Genomic DNA, 20,531 nt, shown 5'->3' on the forward strand with positions numbered 1-20,531 from the left:
CGGGATTTTCTTTGTGCAAAGTTACCTTTTGATGATTGATATTAATGTTTGACATAGTGTTCTGCATATCACTTATTGTCTTGGCATCTTCCTTTTGAACTTTATATAAAGAGTCAAAACTTCATCAGGTGTCTGTGGTCATTTTACAGAAAGTGGATAAAATATATGGAAGTAAAGAAATGTTTTAAGGTCCTGTCTACTATTTTCCCTTTTAGCTCTAGGTCCATCGAAAGTTTGTGCCTGTGGTAAGTCAGGTGCATGGTAAGCAGAGGTAATTCTGAACCATTTAATTACTCATAAGAGCGTGCCAGGATCTCACCCGGTTCACGAGAATCACTGATTGAAACAAAATGCACGCCGGGGCCCAGTGCGTGTAAGAAATTAGTGACCCGGGTGAACTGCGCGCTCTATCATTACCACTCGGCTAATTGGGAGTTGGCTGGGCCTCATGTCCACTCCCGGATCACCCGAGATGCACCTAAGCGGTTTCTGAAAGAAGGCAGTTGCGTCAGACTTCCGACAGAGACCTCTGTCGTTGCACCCTTGTACTACCCCAGGCATATGGTATAGGCGCCTGCTGCCAGATAACCGCTAGGAAGACGGCATGTAAGGTGAGGATGTCCTCATACAAACATGCATCGTACGTGTGAATGAGAGACCAGCAGGAATAGAGATACACACTCCACGACGCTCCTCAGAAGGGAGGACTGGCCATCTGCCTTGTAAATATTGTAAATGAATATACACCCATATTTCATCCCCAGAATAAATTTGGCAGGTAGTGCCGTGCAGCGCTATTAATTACAGAGGCGCGGAAAACTTGCCTAACTCCCCTGTGCCCACCGTTCGCCCCCACCAACCACCTCCCGGTCACAGGCACTGTGACTACTAGAGAAAAGCCCGCAGGTATTTAGGAAATGCCAGGGCTTCTGCCGCTCAACGTGATCGGGAGCAGGTGTTGTCTGCGTTAGGTGGCGAGCTATAAAACAAGGGGGGACGCAGCGATATGGGAGGGTAGCAAGCTGAACACCCATTGGAACGGGGCACGCGCATTGGTTAAGCTGTGCTCTGCCTAGCAGTTCCTGTCTGCTTCACCGGTACAGCGATCTAACGATGGATGCTCGGCGTCCAGATGAAGAGGTGAATGGTACTCAAGAGGCAGAAACAGGTCAGTAAAACCCCGATTGTGGCAAGGAGGCATGCCCCCCAAACCAGAAGGGTCATATAGATGCAGATCTTTTACTTTTCCCTTTTGGTGCCCTTTACAGATGGTTGTCACGTTTATTTATGATTATTTTACATATTCTTCTAATAAGATAATATAGTTCATGCAGTTTTTTGTTGTTGCTGCTATTATTTTGCACTTCATTGCCTTGAGTGAGAATGCATGTTGAATGTTATGCATTGTGACAATATTGTTCATGATAAATGCTTAACAAATATTAACTGAGAACATTGACATGGATCTTACTAACTAATTAGTTGTTGAGACAATACTCGTGTGTAGTAAGAGTGTAAAATGACATCCCTGGATACTTGCATTACTGCACTGATCACTGTTAGCAGTGGCAGGAGTACGTTTTTTTTCACAATATTATTAGTTTTAGTAAGCAGCCGTTTACGTTTATCAATTGATTTATGAGGCATATCAACATTTAAGTGTATTTCTGAACAGTTTTTCAGCCTTCGTTCCCCACCGCCGAATTTTTAAAAATGATATCACTGGGATAATATTTCCAAGACTTCAACAACGGCTTCAGCTTTCTGGCCAAAATCTACATTCTCATTTGTCTTTGTCTGTATTTCTCGAGTATGTTCGGGATGGACTAATCGAGAGCCGCTTTAGGCCATGGACAAAGTGGGCATCTGCCAGCGGTCACCACCTTGCAAAAGTGATCAGGAGGTCCCAGAAGTCCCGCCATAAGGAGAGGGAGCATAAAAAAGTAGGGGCCAAATGTAGCAAAGGTTTTGCATCACTCGTACAAGGGGACGCAGAGCAATGCAAAACCTAGAACGAGATTTACCAAGCCACGCCGGGCCACATTGCATGGCGCTGCGTGGCTTGGTAAAGTTGGAGTAATGCAAGGCAGCGCAAGTCACTGCCTTTGCGTTACTCTGCCCTAGAGAGGCGTTCCATGGGTAGAGCGTGGGTGTTCCCACGCTTCCATGCATGGAATTTGGCACATCCCTAAATTTACTTTGAGTGGTAGACCTAAGAATGCGTCAAAATGCTACACCTAACCAGGGGAGGCGTAACGAGGAGAAATATATTTATCTCCAAGGAGAAATATGTTTATTCCTCCTCATTATTTCCTCTTCCTATGTGTGAAACGCTTCAGAGGATTGTTTTTGTGCATGAAAGTGTACCTACCTCCACAAAAACAATCCTGCCTGCAACGCATGCAGTCAAGAATACCTGCATTGCCGCGAGGCAGCAGATAGTGCGCCAGATCAAGTAGAGGACAGGAATGCGCCATATAATGTTACATTTACCACATTTCCCGCTTCTCCCTGTCTCGCAACGCAGTGTAGCAAGGTGTCTAGCTACGCTGGGTTATGGGACATTTTGATAAATCTGTCCCCAGATTCTTATTTACGTTGAAGGCTGTACACAGTTACTTCATAGAATCTTAGAATGCATGCTCAGCTTGCCCAAACTTAACTTTTGTGCTCTCAAGCAGTTGGTGGTACAAAAGGGGGTGGTGATGGATGGAGCATCTGAATCAATCAAACACTCACACCCAGTCAAAAGATCTGGGTAAAATCCATCACCGTTCTTTAGCCCACTCTGCCACCCCCGATCTTTTGGCTGGGTGTGAGTGTTTTGATTGATTCAGATGCTCCGTCCATCACCGCCCCCTTTTGTACCGCTCAAGCAGTTGGTGGCAATTAAGTTTACAAATAATTTTTCTGTGTCATGTCGCTCTACTTCACCTCACATTTTCCACTTCACCACTCAATTCAATTTCAAAGCTTTATTCGATTATTAACAACAATCACAAAAGCACTTCACCACTCGTCTTTCACTTCTCTCTATCTCTACATATCTTTGTACCTACCCCTTTATGCTATTTCAACTCAGTCTATGTCTACCTCACTCTCTTGAAATGCTCCTCTACGTTCCACCACCTTTGTTCATTTCATTCTCACGCTCTTACGTAACTATTTCCTACTCTCTGAGCCTATTGCTACAACTCCTCCCACTAGCATTGTCTCTCTACCTCTATTCTCTCTCATCTACACCGCCTCTCTACAATTCACAGAGGCATGGTTAGTGTGCCATTAGCCCTAGTGCAAGTAAAGAGAATGGGGAGTGACTACTCATTAGGTAGAAAAATAAAGCAACATTCAGGGTTCAGTGGACCCCTCACACCACTTGGCCCTGATGCCATTGCACCTGGTGCAGAATTGAAAACTACCCATAAACTTCACTGCTATTTTCCATCTCTCTTCCATGCATTCACCCTCTTCCTCTTCACCCTTCTCTCAATTTCATCTCCCTCTTTACTTCACCTCTCTTCCTACCCATCTTTAAAAACCTCACCTCCTCTGCTTCTCTTTGAGTCCTCTCTCTGCCTCACCACTCTGTACCTCACTTATTTTCCCAATTTCTCGCTATACCTTACATCTCTTTCATTACCTCATTTCTCTCTTCCCAACAGTCTTTTTCTCTCTCAATACCAAACCTCTCAACTTCTCCATTTCATCGTTACCTCATCTCTCCACCTCCGCACACTCTCTTTCTACATCTGTTCCCTCTTCCTCACCTCTTTCACTACGTTACTCCTCTCTTGTTACCTTTTCTGTAGCTCTACTTGTACCTTTACCTCTGACTCTACCTCTTTTCTCTATCATTCTCTCCTTTTGTTTGTCTATCTTGCCTTTCTCTGCCGCCCTTCTATATGTTGTTGCACCCTTTCGAGCTAACCTCTCACTCTACCTTTATCACCTTATGCATCGTTCTACTTCTACCTCTTCTCTCTGTCTCAATTTCCCCTCTGTCTCCCTACTTCACCGCCTTTCTTTCAGCACCTCGTCTCTGTCCACCCTTCACTCGCTCTGTATATCTTTCACTCTGGGTCAATAGTCTTTATCTAAACTGCCTTTCTAAATCCCTTCCTATTTTGCCGCTCTCACTACCTCACCACTGGCCCTGACTACCTTGTATCTCTCTCACCACCTCATCCCCCTACCTCGCTCTGCCTCTACCCCCTATCTAAATCTCCTCTCTTTCTACCTTACCTCTTCCTATATCACCCTCGGTATACACCACCCCCTCTCTCAGAATTTTCTTATTCCTACCTGTAGCTCGTTCGAACTTTCTACCTCACCTTAAAACTTTACCTATATTTCTCCTCCTCTTTATGTGCCTCTCTCTCATTCTGCCTCACTATCTTTTCTGACTATTTAGCCTTTCTCTATTTACCCTGCATCTCACTTTACCTCACCTATCTCTTTACCTCCTCTCTATGCCTACCCCTCTACCTCTACTTCACCTCTTGCTTAACCACTGTCTTTTCCTCTCTATTCTTCTTCTGTTCTCTGCTCCCTTCAATTTCTCTTACTCGGCAGAGCTGGACTTCACTATCTAGCCAGATAAGTACACATAGAAAGAGCATGAGAAGGACAAGGCAGAGAAATAGAATTAGGGCCGGTTTTAGTTTAGCTGGGTCTGGTGGCTTAGAGGACTAATGCATCTACTGTAAGTTCCTGTGTTCGACCTCATGGTCACAGATTCAAATCCCTGCAGGTCTAGTCAGCCTTTCATCCTTCTGAGGTCGATAAAATGAGTACCATTGAGTTTGGTAATGATAAACATCTGTTATTCAGTGCCAAGATACCCATCTGGGTAAACGTGCTCTTTAAAATAAATACACGTCATGTTAAGGAGGAAATGATCAAATTTCACCCAAAAATAATGATGAAGATCCTAGGACCTGTGGTTTGGACTGGAATGATAGCCTGTGGTTGAGATCAATTCAATCTATCGTTAGGTCACTTTCCTGTTTGTTGCTTTGATGAAGAAAGAATACAGCGGTGAAAGGGGAGTTTTCCTGATTTTGAATATCCGTTATTCAGAGCTACCTTTCAAGCTCTATGTGCATATATATTATTTCAACATGCAATAGTTCCCTAAATAATCACCAAGTCACTCCTCCTGTGCCTTTTTTAGAATTAGAAGAATAGACTGGTTAGACATTGAGTTCCAGGTAAAGTGCTATTGCCAGACTATAAAAACTAGATTCAATTTAAAAAAGAAATGGCTTTATCAATGCATGTTTAAGCATTTTGTGGTATAATTTGACAGATGCCAGCAGTTTGAGCCTTCAGCTGCCTTTGGTGCTCCTGTATCTTAAACTGCAATAATCCAAAATTGTTTACTTTTTGCAAGGGTTTGAATGATGTGAACAGGGGTAATAAACTTGAAGTTTTCCCGGGCAGTGGGTCCCCAAAGTATGTCCTACCAAAGTGTGAGAAGTTGGCCTGGTATATAATGCTCACTAATTCTTAGTGATCACTTTGTACCATGCCAAGCAACCCTTATGATGATGGTTGAAATTCAACCTTGTAGACCAGTTATCCTAGTGGTAACGTGGACAAAGCAGTCTTAGGCTAAACTCTGAAAGGCATGTGAAGCCAGCTGTTATACCATACACAACCCCCTTGAATACCAAATGAAAGGGACACCACACAGATATATATTGAAAATATATATTGATTTATTAACTATAAAATCCCCTGGACTCTTTATGAGCACAGAAGCACAAGCGTTAAATCACAAGACAGTTTAAAATACACAAAAGTTGCACAATATGGATGAGCCCTAGGGGCCACCTAAACCATATACTAAGAAAGTGGTATAAGAGATACCAATAGGAAAGTGAAGAGGCCTAGGGCCTTGGGAATCGCTGGAGCTATTCGAGACTAGCAGTGACTAAGTCGGGAGAGGCCCACGGGACTCGGTGCAGTGTTCAAAGTGCACGCACTTTCCAATGCAAAGTCTATGGTGCGTAAAAAGTACAAAGTTAGAAAGTTAGGAACCTTCCGAGTGACCTACGGAGCTGAAACTTAAAACACAGGCCCTTGGGATGTGTACCAGTGCAGGAGCACCAGCGGAGCTGAGTTACCTCACCCACAGGAAGCGGGTGCACAGGGTCGAAGTAGTGTCGGGTTTCGTCACGCTGGTCGATGGTGCTTGGAGCTGAAGATGCTGCAGGCGGCTCGATGTGAAGAGTTCCGGTGGATCCAAGGGTGGATCTGAAGATGTGAAGACCTGAAAGCAGAGGGGACAGTGTTCAAAGTCACTAGCCAGTGACTACCGTGGAACCAGATTGGAACCAGGCGATGTCGGGTGCAAACAGGCGTTGTCGGGTAGCTTCTTTCTGCAGCCACGTGGATACCCGGGGTTGAGGACGTCCAGGAGTCGGTCACGAGCTGTCCCACGCAGGCTTCTTGCTGTTGGCGGTGTCGGCACCTTGATCAGAGCAAACAGGCCTTGGCAAAGGCAAGCCAGGCAGAAGTTGAAAGATGCTTAACACTCGGACCAGCAAGGTCAGAGCGGGTGCTCCTTTTCACAGGAGCTTGGGTAGGTCTGGAGCAACCAGACCTGTTGTGTAAATCTTCGGGTTCGTCGCCAAGATGGCCGCTGACCACGTGGCTAGTGGCCGGGATGGCGCGTCGAGTGGCACAATGCAAAAGGGCCCCACGCAGATCGTGGAGATGCTGGAGGGCTGATCTTCGGTGCAAGGGCTGCTCGGTGGTGGGGGTTCTCAGTCCCCAAAGCACAACGTCGAGGATGCCTCAGAAGCTGCGCAGTCAGCTTTTCGGGTGTCTTTCAAGAGGTCCGGTCCCACGTCACTCGGTGCCTCCACGGGTCCCTTCTTTGTAGGGACTGTGGATCAGGCTCTGAGAGGTCTGGGAGTCTGATTCTTGTCGGGCTCTGGGCTCGGGCTCCGGCGGGAGGCGGCGGCAAAGCAGACGTCGAGTTGCTGGTTGGTACCTGTGTTCACAGGGTGGCCACTCCTAGGCCACAAGGGAGATTCTCTTCAGTCTTCTGTGCAGCAGAATGTCGAAGTCCAGTCTTCTTCTTCGTGTAAAGTTGATTCAGGATGATCTGAGTTGCATTGGCACTGCTCCCACTCTTATTCCAATCTGAGGGGTGGATCTCCTGCTAGGTCCCTCCCCTATGGGTGGGACCAGGAAGGGGGGTGGTTACACCCCCTCTCCTTTGTCCAGATCCTCGCCAGGACTGGGGCTGGAAAGCCCCAGAACCGGTTTGGGCTGGCTTATGCACAGGGACACCTTGTGTGCCCCAGGCATGTCTCAATCTATTCAGCCCTGTCCTACCCAATACACAAAACCCTGTCTGGGGTGGTGCTCGCACCTCCCCAGGCAGGAAACCCTTTGTCCAGGCCCTCCTCGCTGGAAGGACTCCCAGCAGCAGGAGGTCAGACATGTGTCTGTGGTGGCAGCATCCATTTTGTGATGCTGAGGCTCTGTTTAACTTTAACCGGGGTTAAGGCTACACACATGTCGTGTCCCTCTAGAAGGGTGGAATGCTATCCCCATCGCCAGAACTGGCGAGGGGATAGTATTCCAATTCGTATGACACCTTACTCGACATGTTTTGATAAAGCCAAACCAAAGATAGCATATAACCGCGAGGATTATAATGCACTTAAGAGTATATGGTATGGCAATATCCCAGAACAGCTTAGGGATTGGGTCCCGACAGCTGCAGACAGGCTCAGCTCATGCTAGAGCACCATCTCACATGTAACCATGCACTCTGCCCCCAGGATTGCAGGGGCCTTCCATAGGAATGGCTTACAGGTTAACATGTGTCCAGTTTAAGGTTAGATATAGGGATACTATATCTAAGTAAGAGGTGATTACACCAACTTACCCCAGCTGAGTGATCAGCCAGTTGTGTCAAATCTGGAGGCCAGGCCAGGGGTGGCACAAGACGTGCTGCAGCCCCTGGTAGGCCTTGGATGCACCTATGCCCTGGGTACCTAGGGTACACTGTTACAGGGGCCTATAAGGTGAACCAGTTCCAATTATGTTATGCACCTAGGGTACATGGAGTCCATTTTAAGGAGAGAGCAATCAGCCTGGGGCCCTGAATAGCAGGATCCCAGGCCAACTAAGTCAAAAACCAGCTAAACACCAGGCAAAAAGTTTCGGGGTAACCATAGTCAGACATCCACCTTCCTACATAACCCCCCCCAAACGAAAGGAGATAAGGCTATCCTTGACCAGGTAAGCCTATATTGCCTAAGTGGCCATATAAGGAAGTACCAGCTCTGGCTTGGTAACCCCCTGTTTCATGGTCCACTAAGCAATCCCTCACCCTAAGGGTATCTGAGGGTCTCCACCATAGGGAATCTCTACCTGTGGTGTGTCTTTGCAAAGTCAAAGGCTGGTGTTGAGATGGAGTACTGAAGTGAGTCTCCTCTGTAGGGCTCAGCTTCCTCCAATCACTCTCCACCATGTGTGCCTTTCTTTCTTTGACTGAGTTGCACTGTGCTCTCAGGGTCAACCTCTGGCTACCTAAAGCTGGAGGCTGAGTCCCTCTGTTTGGCTTACTGAAGGGACAGTTCAGGTTTGGGCCCTTAGGGTCCCAGGTTTGGCTGTGCCCAACAATATCCATCTGGGGGAGGTCCCTAACTACTTTTAAGGGGGATCCCTCAGGAGTTTTTAAAGTTTGCACCTCACTAGGGCTACTAGTTTCGGTGCCCCTAATCTGTGGATGGGGGTGCTTTATTTGACAGGGGGCCCTTTGGGTCTCACTGTCCTTCTTGTCCTCTGCAGCCCTGGGCTGAGTAAGGCAAGGTAGAGAGGGGCAGGTTACCTGCTCCAGACTGGGTCCCACCTGAGAAGGGTCCACTGCCATCAGAGGCTCTGTTAGGCCAGGCCTAACAACCTCTGGGACAGTTCCTTCATCAGGGGTAAGATCAGTTCCCTGAGGAGGCTGATCCTTTCCTAAAGTCTGGTGGGAGGGAGATTTCTCTTCCTCCTCAATGCTCTCTGTTTGGGTGGAGTGATCCATCATTTCAGGCTTCACTACCCATGTATCCGTTTGAGTTTGGGCTGTGGCCATCACAGCCCCACCAACCTTTTCAGGAGGAGACTCAGTTTGGGTATGGGCTGTTACTAGTACAGCCCTGCTACTTATCCAGGAGGGAGGTTATCTAAAGATGGGGCTGAGGTTTGCTCAGCCCTCCCAACCTTTTCAGGAAGGACATCTTGGATTGGGGCTGTAGCCAGCACAGCCCCACTAACCCTTCCATGGAGATTTACCATTCTAGAATGGGTTTGCTGTTCAACCTCAGCCCAGGCTGAGATTTCCAAATCATTACCCAGTAGGCAATCTACAGGCAAGTTTGCTGACACTGCCACTCTCTTTGGGCCAGTGACACCTCCCCAGCTAAGATTGACTACTGCCATGGGATGATTGGTTTCTATGCCATCAATGTTTGTCACCTGATATCTGGCATCAGGTAAAAGTTGCCTTGAGGGGACTAGACATTCAGCCACCATGGTGTTGCTAGCCCCTGTGTCTCTGAAGGCCTCAACTTTCAAACCATTGATGAGGGGCTCCTGTCTATACTTGCTCAAAGTGTTTGGGCAAGCAGTGAAATTGGCAAACCCCATGCCAGTCTCATAGACAAGAGTATCTGAGTTAGGGGACCTGGATAGGCCAGAGTCCACCTGTCCTCCAAAAGTAAACCCACCCAAATTCTTGGGGGTGCTCCCACCACCTGGGGGACCACTGCTAACAGTGACAGGAGGTGTTGGAGCCTTACCTGGAGGTATATTCTCCTTATTGCCATTCTTGGGACAACAGCTATCTGTTTTGTAATGCCCCACCTGTTTACAGGTATGACAATAAGGCTTTTTCTGGGTTGTAGAAGTGTCTTGGGACCCACCCCCATTCTTGGAGTTTTGGGGCCCTGGGAAGTCTTTTCCTTACTTTTATCCCCACCCTTCTCTTGAGGCTTGGTAGTCTCTTTCTTTTGGTCACCACCCTGGTTCTTAGGCCTGATCCTGGTTCTGACCCATTTGTCTGCCCTCCTACCCAATTCTTGTGGGGAGGTCAGATCAGAGTCAACCAGGTGCTGATGTAGAAGCTGATTTTGACAATTACTTAAGATTTGCTCTCTCATAATTAAATTATACAATCCTGTATAGTCAGTAACCTTACTTCCCAGCAACCAGCCCTCCAGAGCCTTAGTGGCACACTCAACAAATTCAGACCAGTCCTGAGTCTGTGCCTTCTGGGTATCTCTGAACATTAACCTGTACTGTTCAGTGGTTAAGCCTAACCCATCAATCAGAGCACTCTTCAGGACCATGTAGTTTCTAGAATCCTCATCACTAACTGTGAGGAGTCTGTCTCTGCCTCTACCTTCAAAGGAGAGCCACAAGATTGCTGCCCACTGCTCCTGAGGGATCTGCTGTACCATGCAGGCTCTCTCAAGTGCAGTCATCCATTTGTGGATATCATCCCCAGCTTTGTAGGGGGGCACAATCTTACTCAGGTTTCTTGTATCAAAGGACCTGTCTTTATCCTTCTGGATAGTGCTGCCACCAGTGGATCCTAATCCACTCTCTCTAGGCTGTCTTGCTCTAGCAAGTTTCTCCTTAGCCAGGGCAACCTCTAACTCTTGCCTCTGGATCCTAAGCTCAGCCTCTCTCATCTTGGCCTCGTGTTCCCTTCTCTGAGGGCTAGTCATCTCCTTTCTGGAGTGACCATGAGAACCTCTAGAAGCATGGGAGTTGTCAGAGTCACCTGAGTGAGTCCTTCTCCTCCTAGGCTTCTGGTTAAGTCCACCTGGGGGTCTGAATGGGTTGTTACCTGATTCATTCCCAAGTAAGCTTAAGTTAGCCTGGTTCAGTCTACTGACCAGCACCTGACTATCTCTGTCATCATCTGACTCACTGCTTTCCACCTCCTCCTCTTCCTCCTCTTCCTCTACATCTACCTGAGGAGCTCCAGTGGTGGAGGCTTCCTCATCTACCAGGATGATAGGGGCAGGGGTGTCTACAGTGTCATCCTCTGAAGGATGGCCTCCTTCAGCATCCCCTGTGGGGTTTGCCTTAGAGGGCTTTAGAGTCTCAGATTGGTCTAAGAGCTCTCTTAGGTGGTCTGTAGTAGGGGAAGGCCCTGTCTTCAGACCCCTTAAGACACAAAGCTGTCTTAATTCCTTAAAGGAAAAAATAGCAAATTTGGATGGTGCCCTTGGAGGGTCACTCTCAACAGGAGTAAGTCCACTGGACCCCTCTGCTCCAGACATTGCTCTAGTGTGGGTGGATGTGTTGCAATCTACCTACACTGGTGTTTACCTACTAAACCTATCTAGTAGTTGTAGCTAGGGTGTGCTACTCCCTTTGCTCTACAACAACTAAGTTCAGTAGAACTTAAGTATACTAGTCTTGTTTTATATGTACCTAGCAGGTACCTGTATGATCTTTCAAATGATAATCTCAAAGATTGTAATGGTAAAACAACAGCAAGCTCAGATCCCAATCCGCTGCTCACCAATGTGAGAAGTTGGCCTGGTATATAATGCTCACTAATTCTTAGTGATCACTTTGTACCATGCCAAGCAACCCTTATGATGATGGTTGTAATTCAACCTTGTAGACCAGTTATCCTAGTGGTAACGTGGACAAAGCAGTCTTAGGCTAAACTCTGAAAGGCATGTGAAGCCAGCTGTTATACCATACACAACCCCCTTGAATACCAAATGAAAGGGACACCACACAGATATATATTGAAAATATATATTGATTTATTAACTATAAAATCCCCTGGACTCTTTATGAGCACAGAAGCACAAGCGTTAAATCACAAGACAGTTTAAAATACACAAAAGTTGCACAATATGGATGAGCCCTAGGGGCCACCTAAACCATATACTAAGAAAGTGGTATAAGAGATACCAATAGGAAAGTGAAGAGGCCTAGGGCCTTGGGAATCGCTGGAGCTATTCGAGACTAGCAGTGACTAAGTCGGGAGAGGCCCACGGGACTCGGGTGCAGTGTTCAAAGTGCACGCACTTTCCAATGCAAAGTCTATGGTGCGTAAAAAGAACAAAGTTAGAAAGTTAGGAACCTTCCGAGTGACCTACGGAGCTGAAACTTAAAACACAGGCCCTTGGGATGTGTACCAGTGCAGGAGCACCGGCGGAGCTGAGTTACCTCACCCACAGGAAGCGGGTGCACAGGGTCGAAGTAGTGTCGGGTTTCGTCACGCTGGTCGATGGTGCTTGGAGCTGAAGATGCTGCAGGCGGCTCGATGTGAAGAGTTCCGGTGGATCCAAGGGTGGATCTGAAGATGTGAAGACCTGAAAGCAGAGGGGACAGTGTTCAAAGTCACTAGCCAGTGACTACCGTGGAACCAGATTGGAACCAGGCGATGTCGGGTGCAAACAGGCGTTGTTGGTAGCTTCTTTCTGCAGCCACGTGGATACCCGGGGTCGAGGACGTCCAGGAGTCGGTCACGAGCTGTCCCACGCAGGCTTCTCGCTGATGGCGGTGTCGGCACCTTGATCAGAGCAAACAGGCCTTGGCAAAGGCAAGCCAGGCAGAAGTTGAAAGATGCTTAACACTCGGACCAGCAAGGTCAGAGCGGGTGCTCCTTTTCACAGGAGCTTGGGTAGGTCTGGAGCAACCAGACCTGCTGTGTAAATCTTCGGGTTCGTCGCCAAGATGGCCGCTGACCACGTGGCTAGTGGCCGGGATGGCGCGTCGAGTGGCACAATGCAAAAGGGCCCCACGCAGATCGTGGAGATGCTGGAGGGCTGATCTTCGGTGCAAGCGCTGCTCGGTGGTGGGGGTTCTCAGTCCCCAAAGCACAACGTCGAGGATGCCTCAGAAGCTGCGCAGTCAGCTTTTAGGGTGTCTTCCAAGAGGTCCGGTCCCACGTCACTCGGTGCCTCCACGGGTCCCTTCTTTGTAGGGACTGTGAATCGGGCTCTGAGAGGTCTGGGAGTCTGGTTCTTGTCGGGCTCTGGGCTCGGGCTCCGGCGGGAGGCGGCGGCAAAGCAGACGTCGAGTTGCTGGTTGGTACCTGTGTTCACAGGGTGGCCACTCCTAGGCCACAAGGGAGATTCTCTTCAGTCTTCTGTGCAGCAGAATGTCGAAGTCCAGTCTTCTTCTTCGTGTAAAGTTGATTCAGGATGATCTGAGTTGCATTGGCACTGCTCCCACTCTTATTCCAATCTGAGTGGTGGATCTCCTGCTAGGTCCCTCCCCTATGGGTGGGACCAGGAAGGGGGGTGGTTACACCCCCTCTCCTTTGTCCAGATCCTCGCCAGGACTGGGGCTGGAAAGCCCCAGAACCGGTTTGGGCTGGCTTATGCACAGGGACACCTTGTGTGCCCCAGGCATGTCTCAATCTATTCAGCCCTGTCCTACCCAATACACAAAACCCTGTCTGGGGTGGTGCTCGCACCTCCCCAGGCAGGAAACCCTTTGTCCAGGCCCTCCTCGCTGGAAGGACTCCCAGCAGCAGGAGGTCAGACATGTGTCTGTGGTGGCAGCATCCATTTTGTGATGCTGAGGCTCTGTTTAACTTTAACCGGGGTTAAGGCTACACACATGTCGTGTCCCTCTAGAAGGGTGGAATGCTATCCCCATCGCCAGAACTGGCGAGGGGATAGTATTCCAATTCGTATGACACCTTACTCGACATGTTTTGATAAAGCCAAACCAAAGATAGCATATAACCGCGAGGATTATAATGCACTTAAGAGTATATGGTATGGCAATATCCCAGAACAGCTTAGGGATTGGGTCCCGACAGCTGCAGACAGGCTCAGCTCATGCTAGAGCACCATCTCACATGTAACCATGCACTCTGCCCCCAGGATTGCAGGGGCCTTCCATAGAAATGGCTTACAGGTTAACATGTGTCCAGTTTAAGGTTAGATATAGGGATACTATATCTAAGTAAGAGGTGATTACACCAACTTACCCCAGCTGAGTGATCAGCCAGTTGTGTCAAATCTGGAGGCCAGGCCAGGGGTGGCACAAGACGTGCTGCAGCCCCTGGTAGGCCTTGGATGCACCTATGCCCTGGGTACCTAGGGTACACTGTTACAGGGGCCTATAAGGTGAACCAGTTCCAATTATGTTATGCACCTAGGGTACATGGAGTCCATTTTAAGGAGAGAGCAATCAGCCTGGGGCCCTGAATAGCAGGATCCCAGGCCAACTAAGTCAAAAACCAGCTAAACACCAGGCAAAAAGTTTCGGGGTAACCATAGTCAGATATCCACCTTCCTACACAAAGGATCCAAACTCCTTAAGTTGGCACTGTTCAAAATACATATCACAACCTCCAAATAATGAATTTTTTCTACTGGAAAGCAAATGTTGCAGTTACAAATGTGATGCTAACCCAGTGCCAAATGTTTGTAACTCTCCCCCTTTGCCTCCTTGATTGAAATCATGCTTGCCAACCACTCAGTTACTAACATAGGAAAGGGAACAAGCAGAAAAACATTGAATCTGATAGTTTGAGATTGGTACTTGGTTGTTTATGGGCCTGCGACCTTCAAGGCCTGCATTTTTTGGATGAGCGAGCCAGCATTGTACCTCTGAATGAATGTTTCTGCTAGAGCATTAGAAGAACTCATCTGGTCAGCAACGCTTTTATGAATTGTCACTGGTCTATTACAGTGTAGCTTTCTGATTGCTGTAATTGGCGGTGTTGCCATAGGCACATGAACCACACATAAGTCCCAGTCCTGTTTTCTCAGCCATGTTGAGGTCAGGTACTGGAACTGACACCAATGTGACAGCCATTCTGGTCACGATTCCCATGCGTGGCTGGGTCACTGGACTGAGACCACTAACCATCCTATTACTGCACTACCGTAATACCACTCCCCCACCATCACACGATTACTTCATGTTAACACGCGATCTTTGTGTGTCACTGCACTATCAACTACCAACAATGTCTTCATTATAATAATACTGCTTAGCACTGCATTACCCCTCTAAATCTGCAATCACAACCATCAGCACAGCACTACCCCCCTCTCAGCTCTACACTATCACCAAGTACCAAACGACTAACTCTAGCACTACACCACCAGGCACACTTCTGCAGTCAAATCCCAGCATTGTATTGGCATTCCATATAACCACAGTACCTGTCAAACACCTTTCCATTCTCACCCCTAAGCCACCACAACTTCACCACTGTAGTCTATCCTACTATGCAAAAACATTGTTCTAACCCCATACTGCTAGTACCCAACCCAACCCCACTGCACTACCACTTGATATGCCACATTACTACCACGACCCCTCCAATGTCACGACCCACCATCACTCTCAGATCGCACATCAGGACCCTACGACAACACAATACTGCACTATCAATTGAATTACACCACACTGAGGTATGGATCAGAAATGTTGAAAGAATGCAACAACTATGGGGAGCTTTGAGGCACTACGCTGGTGAATCGATGAACCAGGAATGATTGATCGCCTATTGTTAATCTTTGACTCTGGTCCAAAATGGAGTTTTTGAATCACTTAAATTCTCCATTGAGATAGTGGCCACTGACAGGAGATGGTGCAGTAAAATGTTGTAGTTCACCAGGTTAGAGTCAGCAAAAAGCTCTGGGAAAATCAATATGCAGTAGCATCTATTATCTACTGTTCCTGTTATGTGATTCCAAATGGTAAGTGGAGCTGCTTCTGTACCTTGTTGTGCATGAGGCCAGAATGGGGGTGCCTGGAGGTTGGCTATCTTTAATGTGCAACTGGGGTTAGTAATAACACGTTTTCTGAATTTGTAAGTTCCATGAGAGGCCAGCTTTGCAGCAGTAGTGGTTTAATCCTGCTGGTTCTAGGATGGATATTTTTAGGCTAGAGTTAACACATTAGGGCAGATTTACTAACATTTCACTCAATGGAGTGCAGCAAGGCAATCTGCTGCGCTGCATTGTGTGAAAAGGAGTCCTCATAAATTTATAAACATAGGGTGCCTTTTTGCTGCCTCCTTGCGCTGGCGTATTTTGTGTTGCCTAGCACCAACGCAAGGACCCTTGTGATGCGCAGGATTGTTTTTTTGCAGGAAGGGACACCTTCCTCCACAGCAACAATCCTTAAAGGCGTTTTCCTTTTATTATGTGTGATGCAGAATGCATAGAAAAAGGAAGTTATGAGGAGAAATAAAGATATTACTCCTTGTTATGCCTGGGTCTGGTACCATTTTGATGATTTCCCAGGTTTACAACTCTTTGCAAATCTAGAAATGTGCCACAATCCATAAATGCATGCATGAGAACACCTACACTCCACCCATGGAACACCTTCCTGCAGCAATGTAATGCATGGAAGCGAAATGCGTTGCCTTGTGTTACCTCAGGTTTACTAAACCGTGCATAGCCGCGCAAGGCAACGGATGCTTTAGTAATACTGACCCATGGTGTTGAAGTCATTAATATAGAAAGTGTTCCAAAGGCAATAATTTACATAGATCTACCAGATGTGTAGGCATAGCCGTTCCTATTAGCAAGAAATGCAAGGTAAAATAATATGAAAAAGTTATTAAAATGTAATGATTGAATTAATCATATTAAAAAATCCTCATATAACAATTTCAACAGGTAACAGGGTGCTACTTGTGACGGCGCAGTGCAAATGAAGAGCGTCATACCAATGAAGACTAGAAAAAGAGCAAGCATGTCATGACACTCACAGTCCAGGATCAACCGTGAGAGAAACCTCATTAGGTTGTTCAGAAAGCCCTCACTCGCCAACCTAGTTGGTGACATGATTCATCATTGGGCCCCACCAGGAGTGGCCGAATGCCACCCTAGTGTGCTGCAACGCCAGGTTACTGCGGAGCTGGGTTTTTTTTGTGATACGTGAAGTGTGAATTTAGTGATTTAAAAATGTCCCAATCGTGTCAAAAAAGAAATGTATTCGTTTTGCCAATTGTACATATATAAAAACAGAAGTGTAGGATAAAGGACCAAAATTAAAAGTCCGGTTTTATCCCTAATGTGAGGTCAACAAGAAGTCTGGGAATGCCTGTAAACTACCCCTAAAGAAACCCCAAGACAGGACTGTTCCCCGTATATTTCTACAAATCATTCTTCTCCAGCTGGGTCGGTCACTAGTGACCCTCTTTGATACTTTCATATGTCGTTTGCGCTTAACCTCTAAAGTGTGTGAGGGAGATATAAGCTACATACCCAACCTCAGAGAGAGCCTTGCATATGGTGCCTCTTACAGACCTATATCACTTTTAAAAAACAGATGCAAAAATATTCACACAGGTTCTGACTAATACATTGGAGAATCTGATGCTGATCTTGATATACCCTGATCAGGTTGGCTATTATTAAGCATTGACAAGGAGTGATATAATTAGGTGACTGGCCCACTGGGTGGAGACAGTGGACAGAAAGAAACCACTGGCTTTATTATAATCACTAGATGCAGAGTAATATATCGGGTAAACGGAGAGTTTCTGGAGCACCCCTGGACAAGATTTGACTGGGTGAAAGAATTAAGGACTGGATCCTAATGCGGTATACGTGGCTAACAGTGACAATGCAGGTGAATGGACAGAGGTTCCCAGTTTTCCTTCCAGAGGGGCACTATAAAGGGCTACCCGCTCCCTCCCATTCTGTTTGCCCTGGTGGTGGAATCACTGGCCCTAAAGCGCAGGACCCAGACCAAGATTAGAAGAATCCCATTCACAAGAAAAGAGCACAAACTGTCTTTCCTTGCTGATGATATGTTGCTTTCTTTCATGGTCCCAGTATGCTTCCTGCCAGCAGAACTAGAGAAGCTTGATCATTTGTGAGAGTGTCTGACTTTGAAGCCAAAAAGCAAAACTTCTGTGGTTCTTAAAATGACGAACCCATCCCAAGAAGTGCCTAGACTACAGTCCCTTTCATTGTTTAAATGGAATTACATTTAATTTGATAATTGGGCTGGAGCACAACTAACCAAATGGGGAGAGACTAATTGGTTGACCCCTTAAAACCAGATCTATGAAAGAACTATGAAAGTTGGCCCTCTGTATCTCTTGGGTGGGGCGTAAATATGTTTCTAAAATTGAATAAACTACCAAGGATCCTATATGTTTTCTCAGCAATCTAAGGCAGTATTTCATTATTAGACATACAAGTTATACCAGTGCATTTGATGGACTTCATTTTGGACAGGGGAGACAATGTCTTCTGCGAAAGATCCTAATAGTGTCTGGAGACAGAGGGGGACTGGCCTGCCTTAATTCCCTACCAGGAGGACGTATTTCTGACATATACTGGATATTGAAAGAAAGATACCAAATAAAGAAATGACTGTATCAAGAAAAGTGGGAGAGCGTCCCATACGAGGCACCGACAATATGACACATTGGTTCAACGTTCCTAAATTATATAGAAGCATTTCTTACATGGAGTAAAGTGATATTTCAATGCTGCGTAGTGCCATTGCGCTTACATTGCATCTCTCCAGCCATGACGGATGTTTGCTGGAGGTGTCTTGCAGATATTTTGGTAGGAAGTCTCTGTTACATCAGAGGTGTCCTGAGGTTCCCTATTCCTGCAGACTATGCAATTACCATTCATGATTTAAGCTCTGACTGACAAAAAGTTATAGACTGAGAGACAGCTAATTGCTATATTCTGAAAAAAGAAAGACTATCCACACAGTGCACTTTGGTTTCAACTAGAAATAGACCTTACCAAGGACCTAGTCACAACCATGATTTTGCATTTGTAAATTCAGGAACATTTGAATGTCATCGGCATACATTCGACACAGTTCATATTGAGCAGAATTAAAGAGAACATATAGTTATTGAGTGGAAGAGGTGAGTATGAGGACTCCTGTTGATAGAGCACGCAGTTCACCCGTGTCACCTGATTCACCAATTACTTACACGCACTGGGCCCTGTCGTGCATAAGATTTAATATACCATTGACATTTGGGGTGAACTGGGTGATGGCATTCGCTGCACGCTTCTATGAGTAATTAAGGTTTGGGTTACACCTCTGCTTACCATGTACCTGACTTACCACAGGCACAACTTTCCGACGGACCTGGAGCTATAAGGGAAAATAGTAGACAGGGAACCTAGATAAAATATATTCTTTATACTTCAGTACATACTTATCCACAATTTCTGTAAAATGACCACAGACACCTGATGAAGTTTAAAACTTTATAAGAGTTCAAAGAGAAGATGCCAAGACAATAAGCGATATGCAGAATAATATATCAAACATCAAAATCAACACCAGCAAGTAACTTTGTATTAGAATTATAACCATTAGAATATATGGGAAGACTAAGGTAGGAATTTTAGAACAGGACTAGTCACTGCAACTTTATACTAGGAACAATAGGACAGGGATGGGACCTAGAACATGTACTTAACCTAAATGTTTAAACTATTCTTACTAAATTCACTGCAATCAGCTAAAGGAAAGGGAAAAATTGGAACACACTAATACAATATAACAGTTTGGCAATTTCCTAAAGGTGGGGAGAGAAATGGAACAATTCTACAACGATTGCATATAACTTGTTCTCAAGGTGATAGAGCAATATCACAGGCAAGAGTGCTTTATTAAGAAAAAATAGAGAGAGAGAGAGAGAGAGACGCAAACCCACAGGTTAATATTTACCTAGGTCAGAGAGAAGACTAACCCTGGCCACGGGTCAGTTGGTAGGACGGGGACAAGGACCCTCAGGAAGGAATGCCAGAATGTGAGCAGGTACAGCTCACGGACAGTAAGGACAGGATACCCCTCAGGATTTGGATCAGGACTGGGCTCACCAAGGTACGACCAACACCCACAGCTTCGGACAGCAACGCCAGCGTTACCCCTTTCTGCAAATAATCCGCCAGTAACCCCGCTTGGGCTTTCGAATTTCCCAGCAAAGTGCTTCGCCAGCACTTAGGATTTTTCCACCCCTTAGGAGTTTGTGGAAAGTATGGACAGAGTGCTCCGCAGCACTTCAGATTGAGCACCTATAGAGTTCGTAGGGTCAGTGACAGGTCTGCTACTCGGACAAGTCGGACAATTTTCCTAAGCTAAACTGGGGCAATTATACCATTCTGGGGTCCCTCAGACCACCCACTAATGTTGCAAGTGACAGTTTCCCACATTTTGATTGGTCAGGAGAGGTGGTGCGGTCATTACCACCCCCTAAAATTCAACGTTCCCACCATGGAATTTAAATTTTTCTATCCGCCCATTAGGTTCACGTTCCCATCCATAGAATACAATAGAAAATCTGAGTGCACAGGACATCGCAACAAAGTCAGTTATTCTCAAGGTGAGTGTCCTCATCATGTGCTGGTTTTCTCAGGCGCATTTGGCTTCGGGAGCCAGCTGGCTGATTTCAGCTTCTGCGCAGTTGGGTTTCTCCCAGGTCACATGGAAATACCCAGAGGAGCTTCAAAGATGGCGTAGCTTACGCACTCCCAGCCCCCAGAGACGCGGTACATGGAAAGTAAGCGAGAACAAAT

General features: G+C 46.6%; 1 protein-coding gene across 1 annotated transcript in view; it reads left to right on the forward strand.

Annotated features, from left to right (window-relative positions):
- Positions 1 to 983: 983 nt before the first annotated feature.
- Positions 984 to 20,531, forward strand: part of METTL21C (methyltransferase 21C, AARS1 lysine) — a 142,425-nt gene continuing 122,877 nt past the window's right edge. Inside the window, exon 1 of the mRNA XM_086934238.1 lies at positions 984 to 1,168. Within this exon, the coding sequence (XP_086790364.1) occupies positions 1,114 to 1,168 (55 nt within the window). The 5' untranslated portion in view covers positions 984 to 1,113. The remainder of the gene's footprint in view (positions 1,169 to 20,531) is intronic.

The sequence above is a fragment of the Lissotriton vulgaris genome, chromosome 8 (assembly GCF_964263255.1).
Source record: "Lissotriton vulgaris chromosome 8, aLisVul1.2, whole genome shotgun sequence".
NCBI classification, from domain to species: Eukaryota; Metazoa; Chordata; class Amphibia; order Caudata; family Salamandridae; genus Lissotriton; species Lissotriton vulgaris.